The sequence below is a fragment of the Dictyostelium purpureum genome, assembly GCF_000190715.1.
Source record: "Dictyostelium purpureum unplaced genomic scaffold DICPUscaffold_3, whole genome shotgun sequence".
Lineage (NCBI taxonomy): Eukaryota > Evosea > Eumycetozoa > Dictyosteliales > Dictyosteliaceae > Dictyostelium > Dictyostelium purpureum.
The window spans coordinates 93,894-106,401 of record NW_003519340.1 but is presented as its reverse complement, the minus strand read 5'-3'; the positions used below and the strand labels follow the sequence as shown (position 1 = coordinate 106,401).

Below are 12,508 nucleotides of genomic sequence, written 5' to 3'. Positions count from 1 at the left end.
TATCCGTTATTTAACAGATATAATTTTCATTTTAGTTTGGAACTATTTAGAATCATTCCTAGTTATGGCTCAAATATCCAAATGAAGTTACCTTGTTCCATCTTTTTTGCCATTAGTCTTTTTTGCACTAAATATATTTATTGCCAAACCAAAGAGTTTAAGTCAACTTTTTTAAGATGGAAATGATTAATTATTGAATTAATAGGTCATATTTAATATTTATAAAAGGACCCTAAAATAAGTCATGTTACAAGATATTGGTTTATTTGCTATAAATTAAAATAAAAAAAATAAAAAAATATGTTTTTAATATTTATTAGGTTTTTTCAATTTCAAAAATTTTATTTATATTTTTTTTACAATTATAAATAAATGTTATTATTAATATTTGGTATATCCTCCATGTTCTTTTAGCATTGCATATATTAGGTCAGGGAGTGATTCTATAATTGATTTTTCAATTGAATGAAATGCATCTATTGATATACCTGAACTAGGTCTTGTGATGGGTCATGAAACATCTTTTTTGATACCCTTACAATTGACCAAACATTATCAATTATAATAATATATTGACTGTGGGGTGGTAATAGATCAACCAGTATATTATTCTCTTCTAAATATTGTTTCACTATCTTTGCTGTATGCCAACTACTGTTGTCATGACAAATGACTGGCACCCTCTCAGGCACTTTTTTTTACCTGCATAGTATTCTAAAGTTAGTTGTGTAATGTTATTTATAATTTCATTTGATAAATGAATAAATAAATTGGATTATTAAAATCCATTTGATAAATGAATAAATAAATTGGACCATAATAAAGAAAATTTCCTTAAAACATTTCATAACCTCACCCTTTCTACCACTTCTATAGTAAACATTAGTGTCATAAATTCAAGAAGATTTATGCACTCCCAATTTTTTGAGTTCGACTTATGACCTCTGTTTTTATATGATAATATTGAGTATTGAACTTCATCACTAAATTCCATTTTATTTAATTTACTACATATTATTTTTATACTTAAAGTAACACTTATTTATTAAATTAATAATAAAAAAAAAATAAAAAAATTTGGTAATATAGAAGTTTTTTTATTTTATTTTTTTATTTTACCCACCCACTCCTTACGATTTATATTTAAAAATCAATCATTAATGGACCTAAGGTTATACCTATAAAAATTATTATTTTATATTTGATTAAAGTTTATTTTGTTATATTAAAAAGAAATAATTTTAAAAACATTTAATTTATTTTTAAAAAATATTTTTATTAATTTTTTTATTTTTTTTTTATTTATTTTTATTATGTCATATTAATTATTTTAATATTACCAAATTTTTATTCACAAAAAATTAAAACTTTCACATTACATAGTATCTTGCAGAAATCTCATTTAATTGAATTAAATAGTCTACTAATAACTTTTAAAAAATTCCACTCTTTACATATAATCAGAGGTAATAAATGCTGCAAAATTCAGTGCCCGGAAATATATTAAAATAGAACCCCCCTTATATTAAATCAAAATAAATGAATACTACAACAAACCAAATGTGATACAAAAGAAGATTCAAATCTAGTAAAACAAGAATTCATATCAATTCTTTTATTTTCAATTTCACAAAATAATATCTATACAGGTTATCAAAACTTTGACATTGTCATTGATATCTACAGGTATTTCAAAGCCGAATTTTGTATATGCTGTTAATACAAGTTGTACCAATGGTGTTGCAGTTAGATTAAAATAATATTGAGGATAGTTCAGGTGATTGTTTTTTTATTTCAACTCATATTAACAAAGAATCCAATTCCATATTGCATATCAAATAAATATACACCCTTTACTAATAATAGTATAAACTCTATAACATTAAAAATATCTAAATAAATAAATAGTTTTTTATATGAAATACTTTATTTTTCTATATTATAATAAAATAAAATAAAATTATTATTTATTATTATTTTAAAAAATCTATTCAATCAGATTAATAACTTAAATAAATAATTTAATAAATTAAATAATTGATTTATAAAATAATTAAAATAAGTGTAAACAAACCTTTAAAAAAATAAAATAAAATAAATAAATAAAATAAGTGTAAACTTTTTAAAAAAAAAAAAAAAATAATCCCCAAAAAATTAAAGAAAAAAAATGATTTTAAGATTTTATTATAAATTTTTAATGATAATAAAATGGTATAAATACCATTATTTTATTTATTTATTTATTTATTTTATAATATTTGCCTTTGTTTTTATAAAAAAAAAATACCACGGGGAGGTTAGTTATATTAGAGCCTACCATGCCTAAACTAAGCACCCCCCGTAGTGGTTAATAATCTATACTGCATCTCTCAGTATTCCTTAACCACTACATGGAAATATATTAATTTTTATTCTTTTTATAAACTATCTTTTAGTTTTTTTTTATAATTTATGGTATTTTAATTTTTAAACGATGTTTTTTTTATTATTAAAAATAAAAAAAAATTTGAAAATTTTTTAATTAAAAATTTAAATACAAATAATTAATTTTTTTTATATTTTAAAATTTATAATATTTTTTTTCAAACATCAATGAACACATTCACATAAATAGTTTTAATAAAACATAACAAATCCCATCAAAAATATCAATATAAAAATTTTGAAAATATATAAAACCTTCAAGTAAGTAATTAGCAAAATTTCATAAAACAAAAACCTGTATATCAAGTAATATTTTACACTTATTATTGCAGAGCTTTTTCATCAAGTGGTTGTGTTTCAAATCATGTATCATATAGGTGTTTCAGAATCCGTAAATTTTAGCAATACAAATCATGTTTCATAATGTAGTAGTGTATATTCCATTTTATTAAGTTGTGCTTTGATTCTACTTTACCCGGTATTAAATCATTTATATTGATATTGGTCATCGTCATAGAAGATACTGTTAAATTTTCTCTAAAAATAAATTATATTCAAATAAATTAATTTAAACCGATTTAAATTTTATCTTTTTAATTAAAAAATAATGATTGTTGTAAAAAAAGAGAACTTCTGTAATTTTTTCCACACTTATATTTTTAAACACAGATATATTTTTTTATTTAATTTTATAATATAAAAAAAAATATTATTTGAATTGCTTCCATCATCACATTTATCGCAATTGGGTTAATTGATTATGGTCACACAATTTATTTATTCCTTTTATTTATTTAATATTAATATAATTTTTTTTATTTTGGTTTACTTAGTTAATTAGTTCTGTACTCTAGAAGATGGTTTGGTAAGTAAAAGTTGGAAGAAGTAGAACTGCAGATATATTTATATCCCAAACTAGTATTGAGGGTAAATGTTGTGGAGGTACCACTGATGAGGTGTTATTATTTATAATATGGTGAAGATTATAGATCTACTACATTTTTTTGGCTTTGTTGAAGCTGGAAGTTTAGCAATTTATAGTTAATGTAGTTTACTACAGTTACCACCCAATAACTCATGTAGAAAACGAGTTAACTCTGATTCTCTGTATGTGACATGTTGCAAGTTACTGTGAGTCAATCAGTTGATTACATTACCCAATGATGACCATGTTTTTCAGTTAAGTTGGATAGAGCTTACAGTGTCAGAACAGCTCACTTCATAGAACTTAACCATCATCAAAGAATACGGAAATTTATTAACAAGCATATCAACACATAGAAAATGAAAAAATTCTTTTCATTTTAAGGAATCTTGTCAAGAAGGTCTCCATTTATAAACTAATATAAATAGTTTTAATTATTTGATTTAAATTATAAAAAATATAAAATTAAAAAAATAAAATTAAATAATTCGAAAATAAATGATTTTATCATAACATAAATAAATACAGTTTTATAACTTTTTAAATTATTATTTGCTTAAATATTTAGTATATTCATATCTATATTACAAACCTAAAACTATTTTTTAATTTTTTTATTTTTTAAATTTTATTTTTATTTTATTTTTAATTTTTATAAATTATTTAAAATAAAGGAAAATATAAATATTATATATATATATTATTTGGTTGAGATATAATTATAACTGTACTATTTTTTTAATTCTAAAATGTATATGAATACATTACAGCCACTTTGACTAAAGACCCAAATAAACCTCCTCCTATTACACTAACCATCTATTTTTATATTTGATATAATTGATCATTTTGATTTAACTTTATTTCTACTACTCTAAGTTCGTGTAAGTTCATGTACCAAAATTTTTCAATTATTCTGAAAGCAGTGCTGTATCTAATCCCTATTTGACTATTGCATATTTTCCTTAATTCACTACCCTTACTTTATTGTAGCCTCTTATTTTGTTTGTAATTTTAATGCTTGAATTAGAGTCCTTTATATAAACAACCTAGATTACAATATATTCTATTTTTTGCTACTATAGAGATAACATTTGAACCTAAGTACCATACTTTAATCTTTATCTCTTAACACACCATTTGAAATATAAGTTACCCGATGCAACTACCTATATAGGTACCATCATTAACCTTATTGGCATCTATCATTTCATTTGATTTGTTACAACGATTTATATACGCTACTAAAATAACCTAATTTATTAATTGGTGGGTATTTGGTTGATATTTTAACATTGTTATTACTATTTTGTTGTAGAGGTATCATGGCTCCTGTTCTATTAACAACGTGCTTCTTTGTGCTTTTATACTTGTGTAGAATAAATTTATTAATTTATTTAATCGTTATACGATTTAGATCCATACATTACTAAATTAATAAAAAATAAAAAAAATTTTAAAAAAAAAAAAAAAAAAAAAAAAAAAATTAGAAAATAATAAAATTTTTGAATTATAATAAAGAATCTATAATTTCCTTAAGCAAATAAAATATTATAACCAAATTGGGTATACTTTTTTGGAAATTTTAATCTATAGTTATCATAAAAGGAAACACACATCCCTAATAAAAATTTAAACCTTTAATAAAAAAAAAATTTCTAGATAAAAAATAGAAAATAGTTTTTTATTTATTAAAATTTCTAGGTAAAAATATTTATTTATTTAATCTATTTATTTTTTTGTTTTTTTCTTGATTGATTGAAAATTGTTCTTTTTGTTGTTTGAATTAGCATAAAATGAAAACCTTCTTTTAAGAGTTTGCCAGTTAGTCTATTCAATTCTTTTAATCATTTACACATATCAACTGTGACATGAGAGGCACAAGTGGCTGAAGTGGCTGGAATATCTCTTTTGGGCTACTTTCTAAAGCTTCTATATTTTTTATACTAATCACTGTGTCCAACAATCTCTTTTAATTTCTAACCCGATTCGGGGTAAGCTTGTGTTGCTTTTAATGGCTCATCAATATAATCTACACCTTTAATAAGTTTTTTTTTTTTTTTAATAGTTTTTTTTTTAATTATTATTATTTGGTTCGGGTATTTTGAAAATATAAAGAATGGTTGGGAAAAAAAAAAAAAAAAAAAAAAAAAATTTTGAAAAAAAATTTTTTAAAAAAATTAAATTAAAACCCCACCACACACAATTTCTTTTTTTTATAAAAAAATTAATTAAAAAATAGATAGAACTGTTTAATTATTCCCATAAAATATTTACATTTCATTGCTTCATATAAAAATCTTTTTTTCAATAATAATTTTTGTAAAATTTTAGTTAGCTTTACTTAAAGATAAACTATTATAGTTTATAAAACGAAACTTTAGCTACTTTAATTTCTACCACTGCATTATCGCTTATTGTTTTTTGTATAAGCCAGTGTATAGATATGTTCACATATATAGCGGCTATATTATATTATAGCCTTGCAATGATTATATGTGACATATAATGTTAGGATCGAAATATCCAACATAGTAATTGTACACTAGGAAAAATTCGAATACGGGGGGTTTATTTGTTCCCTGGGCTAAGACTTATCCAAAAATTAATTCTTTTAAAAAAGAAGAAGGCGATAATGCAAATTAGTAAAGAAAATAAAATGTGTGTATGATTTCGTTCTTACCCAGTTTATCTTTCCGGTGATCAAATGTCAATAATAATAATAAATGTCCACAAGTTATATTAATAAATAAAAAATATTTTATATTGATATTAATATTTTTTATATATATAAAAAAAAAAATTTAATAAAAATAAAATAGATCAAAATTTAATAAAAATTTTTTCTTTTTTTTTTTTTTAAATTAAAATTTTTTTTTTTTTTCATTATAAATAAATTAAATATCCTCTTTTTTTTTAATTAAAAAGATTAACCCTTTTTAATTAAAAAAAAAAAAAAACCCCGTCTTTGATAAATTCATTTAAAGACCCAAAAAAAAAAAAAAAAAAAATACTTTCATTTAATTTTTTTTAATTTTATTTTTTTTATTTTTATTTTTTTATTTTTTTTATTTTTATTTTTTTATTTTTTTTATTTTTTTTTTTATTTCTTTTAAAATTTTTTTTTTTTTTTTAATTTTCTTAATGATGTTTTTTTTTTAATTTAATCAATGAAAGAAGAAATAAATAGTCTTTTACATCAAATAAACGTGCTTGATAACATAGATTTAAACAGTAATAATATTGCTGCAAGTGCAAGTGCAAGTACAAGTACAAGTACAACCACCAATGAAAGTCACAAAGAAGAAGAATGGATTGATATCTTACCTGTTTTATCTCAAGCCTCAGAGTCAATGAGCTTAGGTCAATTAATTCATGCAAAAGATTTTCAGTTGGAATTGGTAACTCATGCATTAGAGGTAATTATAATAGTAAAAAAAAAAATAAAAAAAAAAAATAAAAAAAAAAGTATTAACACCCACAATTCATTATAATTTTAGATTATGAACCCAAAATTAGATTCTAGAGCATCAGGAAACCATATTTATACACCAGAACAACTATTCCAAAAAGGTGAAATACCAGAAGATTCAACTTTATCAAATTTACAAATTTTAAAGATTATCGATAAATTACTTTGTTATGAAATCAGTTGGGTAGAAGGTGATCCATTGCCATTAACATTATTCTCATGTATGTATTTACATATTGCAGAACAATTAAAGAATGAAATTTTTTCATTATATGTAAATACACTATTAATTTCATGTGAATCGATTAATCTTATTGTTCAACGTGGAGATATATGTTTCGAAGAAGATTTCAACCATTCAACAAATAATTTACATTTAATTACCTCAAAAAATGACTGTGCAAGTAAAATATTACCAATGTTAGATAGATTAGAAAAACAATTTGAAAAATCAATTAAAGAAGAACAAGATAGCGAAAAAGTTAAAATTATGAAATCATTATTAAATAGAATAACTTTTAGAAGAGTAAGTTTATTTATTATTATATCAGTCTTTTTTTTTATTATTAACATACTAATTCTTTATCACTTATTCCACAACTAGTTATTTTATTCGATTGTATTTAATTTATCCCAAAATTATTGTCAAACTGCAATTAGATATATTCAAGATATTCAACCAGTTTTAGAGTTTTTAAAGAATGATTGTTATATTAAAGATGAAATCGAATTACCAAAAAGTATTTTTAATAATGACTTGGTATTGAAATTATTCTCAAGTGTTGGTGGAACATCTCAAGAAAAACCATTTGCCGAAACTGTCAAATCATTTGCAAAACTCTTCACTGATTTATCAACATTATTCAAGATGCCATATATTTCAGAGTCTAGTTTAGAATTTCAAAGACTAAGACAATTAGAAAAACAACTTGAGTCAACAAAGAAAGGTTCTAAACAAACAATTCAAAAACCACAAACATTCAATGTTGTTTCAATTTTAGATTATCTTTTTTATTTTAGTAAATTTTCACCAAATATAATAACAAGATCACTTTTAAGAGTAATTATTATTTATTATTTTTATAATCATTATTATATACTAATATTTTTTATTTTAGAGATTATTATTCCCATATACAGCAAATAGTAACGAATTCTTTAAGGTCAGTTCATTAAGAGAATCTCTTTTTGAATGGATGAATGATTTTGGTATTCCATTTCAAATTTTACATTCACAAAAAGCCAAAGAAAGAATCTCATTATTTATGGATAGTTTAGCACAGGTTTTATTAAAACTTTTTACATATTTGTTATTAAATAGAGCAAGACAAAGAAGAAAGATTCGTATTTCAATTTATGAACTTTCACTTCTTCAAAATGAAGGTGATATTATAGATTCTGTTTTAGCAGCCGACCCATTAAACACAAAACTTTATTTCGGTAGTTTTGTATTTAATCTCAAATTAAAAGTAATGCAATATTTCCTCTTTTTAGGTTTCGAACTCGAGGTGTACGCTCCAAATGAATATTATCAAATTTATTTTTATTTAGATTACTTGTATGGCATCCACTCAAATATTTATTCATATATCTTTAGAATCAACCATCCAGAAAAACCTAAAACTGGTAAAAAATCTCATCAACAACAACTACAACAACAACAACCCACCCCAACATGCGAAAGAATCCTTTTAACCGCCACCCATTTAGTCGTTCGTGCAATATTCCGTTTCATGGTTATTTTAAAGAGTTGTGGTAAATTTATAATTTTACCAACCGAATTTAGCAACGATGATCTTAGACATATGAAGAAGTTTGAGCCATTCTTTAACCCACCAAATCAACAACCAGAACCATTACCAATGGAAAGAGTTAGAGATTCTGGTGATACTGACGAACATTGGTTATCTCTTGCCGCCACCACTTTAGACTTTTTAAACCAAGCCAAATTAGCTATCGAAACTATTAGATCTTATAAACATAAAATTGGTAATGTTGCTCCATACCAAGAAGATGAAGCCTCCCAATTAAGATTAATCATTCTTAGATTAAGTTTAACCATTAAAAAATTAATACCATCAAATTTCGAATCATTGTCACACAGCGAAATTTTAAAACAACCAATTCCTAAATTTTCTGTTCAAATAGAACCAAAACAATATTTCCCAAATTTCATAATTAATTTAGAAAAATAATAAATAAATAAATATATAATAAATAATAAATAATAAATAATAAATAATAAATAATATAATTAAAAAAAAAACAAAAAAAAATTAAAATATAATAAAGATAAAAATTATAAAGTTTTTTTTTATTATTTATAAAAAAACAAATTAATTATCTTTATAAAAACAAAAAACTATGATCGATATTTTTTTTTAGAGGTAAAATAATAAATTTTTTTTTTTAAAACCATTTAAATTTTTATTTATTTTTAAACAATCCATTGGCCATGTAATACATTTATGATACGAATTGAAATAAAAGCTATTACAGTTAAAAATGAATAAATTGTAATAAAGAGGAAACCTTGCTTTCTCTTTTTGAATGGAATAATAATTGGAAGTTTTAAATAAGCTAATGATACATAGGCAACAATAATTTCAGTTACAATTGAAAAAGCTAATTGAATTGCCATAATTTTGAATTGTTTTTCGATTCCAGCACCTGGTGAATTTGTAAAAGTAAAAAAGTATACAATAACCAAATAGGTGGATACAAAAGTTGATGTTACATCGTAAATCATTTCAAAAGATTGATATTCGGTATATAATGGTAAATTTTGCTGCATAATAGTTGATGCATTTTTAGAGCATCTACATCTATAAATATAAAAAAAAAAAATTAATATTATATTTTGATATGAATTAATATATTTAAAACTTACAAAAATCTAACAATAAATGAGTCTCTTGCTCTTAATGAGCATTTCCATACTATTTCTAAAGCAGCTAAAATTGATGATGAGATAACGACACCAGATAAAGTCTCCATAGTGTTACCAAATAATCTACCATAGAAGGAATTGAAAGCGATAGGAATTAACATTAATGAAATTACAGAACGTGGGTTGTGGCAACCGAGCTGGTTAGCACAGAAACGGGAAATTAATAAACAGAAAGCGGTAATAAGTGGGTGGATTACAATTCTAACTACTGATTTAGAAAACTCGCCAGTTGACTCTTTGATGTACCATTTGATTAAGAAATAGTCATAAATAATTAAAATTATACCCAATAAAACATAAGGAAGTGCGATCCATAGACAAAAAAGCTTTGATTTAAAAGTTTTAATGCCGACGACCAATGCTACAATTATGATATTACCCAAAACCAATGCATATTTTGGTATAAAATCACCAGTGCCAGTTATTGAAAAAACACGACCACAAGTTGTAAATACAATTGAGGCTATTGAAAAGAAAGCGGCATAGGGTATAGCAGGTCTTGTAGCTTTAAAACCAAACTGCGAAGTAAGCACACAAAAAGAAACTGTTACTAAAAGTTGTTCGTTAATAATACCGGCAATAATCGATGTGGCCAAACCCCACTTGGGTCTATCGTCTTTATTGTAAAATATAAATCTATTACCAAGGATTATATAAAAAGATACATAGGCACAAACTACTATGGTTACAAGGAAGGAAAGTAATGATAGCTTTGATAAATAGGAAAATGATAATAACAATGTATCCCATTGCCACCATTTTTTAGGTTTAACAAATAGTTTTAATTCTCCTTTCTCTGTATAATATTCGTTGTAAAAATCAAACTCCCCTGGTGTCTTTTCCCCTCCCGGTGTAGTATTATCTTTATTATCGTGATGGGCATTAGCTGTTTCGTGTGATGGATCGGTGGTTGGGCCTAAAAAACCTTCAATAAACTTATTTCTTGGTGACTCTCCAAATACACTATTACTACGAGATCCACTTCCTTTTTGATTACCATGATGATTTCTGGGTGACCCTTCATTGCTAACATTACTATTATTTCTATTTATTTTATTCATATTTAATTGAAACTTTGATATTGATGCAGATCTTGCTCCATTGGGTTTTAATTCATTTGATACCAAATCCGATCCATCATTATCATGTTCATTACCATTATTATTATCTGCACTATCGGTTATTATTGTATTATTATTATTACCATTATTATTACTATTTTGACTTTCTGCTACTGCCTCTTCGTCATCGTTTGGGACAGATGAATCTTGGTTATTTTCTGCTGGATTTTGTTGTTGATTATTTTCTACAGTATTTCTTCTTGCACCAGCAACAATGTCGAAAAGTTCGAACATATAACTCATTTCTAAAACACTTTTTCTTTACAAACAAAAAAAAATTTTAAAAAACAAAAAAAAAAAGATTTTTATCTAATTTATTTATAAAATTTTATTTTTTAAAAAAATAATTTGGAATTAGTGATGAAAAATAAGATGTTTGATTTAAAAAATAAAAAAAATAAAAAATATAAAAAAAAAAAAAAATAAAAGAGAAATATATTAAAAATCAATTATTATAAAATAAAAAAATCGACTTACTACTAAAATTACAAAAATATATATTAAAAAAAAACTATAATGTACAAATGAAAAAAATGAAATAAAATTGAATATAATTAAAAATTGTTATTATTATAAAATTTTTTTTTTTTTCTGTTATATTATTAATTATTATAATTAATAAATTATTATTACTGATATGATTGGTTGATTTAAATGTTATAAGTTTTTGTTGATTTTTTGAAGAAAGTATTTCGAATATTTAAAAAAAAAAAAAAAAAAAAAAAAAAAAAAAAAAAAATAATAATAATAATAATAATAAAATTATAAAATCTAAAAAATTTTTCTATAGGTTATATTGATAGTCTCGTATATATATTTTTATTTGTGTGTGGGTTCTGCTTATTATCATTCCCCATTTTGTGGAAATATTTTTATGATAATACAAAAAATAATAAAAAAGAAAGAAATTAAAAAAAATCAAAATTGATTTTTTTATTTTGGTGCTCTTGGGACAAAAAATACCTTTCTGGTATTATAAAGTGCATGAGTCGCTCTAATAAATTTTATTTTTGTGATTGAGATTTAAACTCAGATTTATTATTATCCAAATGAACAATAAAAAAAAAAAAAATAAAAAAATATTAGAGAAAAAATAGTAATAGTATGGAGAATTGTGAAAATAAAAAAAAAATAAATAAATAATTTAGAAAAATTTTATAAATATCTTTTTTGAATAAAAATTTAACTTAATAAAATAAAAAAATAAAAAAAATTGAGTATGTATAACCTACTTTAATATTTTTATATACATATACTTTAACTAATTATGATTATTAATTATAAAGTATTTAAAATATTTTCTGATTGAACTGGTGGTGATTAGAAAATTAAATAAAAAAAAAAAAATAAAAAATTTGCCAAATAAAAAATAGATTTACAATGAAAATAAAAAAAAAAAAATAAAAAAATAAAAATAAATATTAATAATGTTACTTTTCTATTTTTTCTGCAAAGCATCATTTTATTCTCGCACTTACACACCCATTTTTTTCTCTACTATATAAATTATTTTTTTTTTAACCAATAATCAATCATCCATCTTTGTTATTTAAAAAAAAATATCTGCATGATCGCACTAACATTAATATTTAAATAAATTTTATTTTAAAAAGTAA

The 12,508-nt window shown here is 22.7% G+C and overlaps 3 protein-coding genes across 3 annotated transcripts; 1 reads left to right on the top strand and 2 right to left on the bottom strand.

Annotated features, from left to right (window-relative positions):
• Window positions 1-1,794: 1,794 nt before the first annotated feature.
• Window positions 1,795-4,558, bottom strand: DICPUDRAFT_146729 (uncharacterized protein; the record flags this gene model as incomplete). Its single annotated transcript, XM_003283032.1, has 3 exons — window positions 1,795-1,892; window positions 2,900-2,961; window positions 4,506-4,558. 3 exons carry the CDS (start codon window positions 4,556-4,558, stop codon window positions 1,795-1,797), a joined length of 213 nt encoding a protein of 70 aa, XP_003283080.1.
• Window positions 4,559-6,519: 1,961 nt separating this feature from the next.
• On the top strand, window positions 6,520-9,016 carry DICPUDRAFT_146727 (uncharacterized protein; the record flags this gene model as incomplete). The annotated part of the gene is made up of 4 exons (XM_003283078.1): window positions 6,520-6,768; window positions 6,850-7,347; window positions 7,426-7,881; window positions 7,940-9,016. The coding sequence occupies 4 exons, from the start codon at window positions 6,520-6,522 to the stop codon at window positions 9,014-9,016; spliced, it is 2,280 nt and encodes a 759-aa protein (XP_003283126.1).
• A 242-nt stretch (window positions 9,017-9,258) lies between these two features.
• Window positions 9,259-11,126, bottom strand: DICPUDRAFT_25237 (uncharacterized protein; the record flags this gene model as incomplete). The annotated part of the gene is made up of 2 exons (XM_003283031.1): window positions 9,259-9,646; window positions 9,712-11,126. The coding sequence occupies 2 exons, from the start codon at window positions 11,124-11,126 to the stop codon at window positions 9,259-9,261; spliced, it is 1,803 nt and encodes a 600-aa protein (XP_003283079.1).
• Window positions 11,127-12,508: the final 1,382 nt, after the last annotated feature.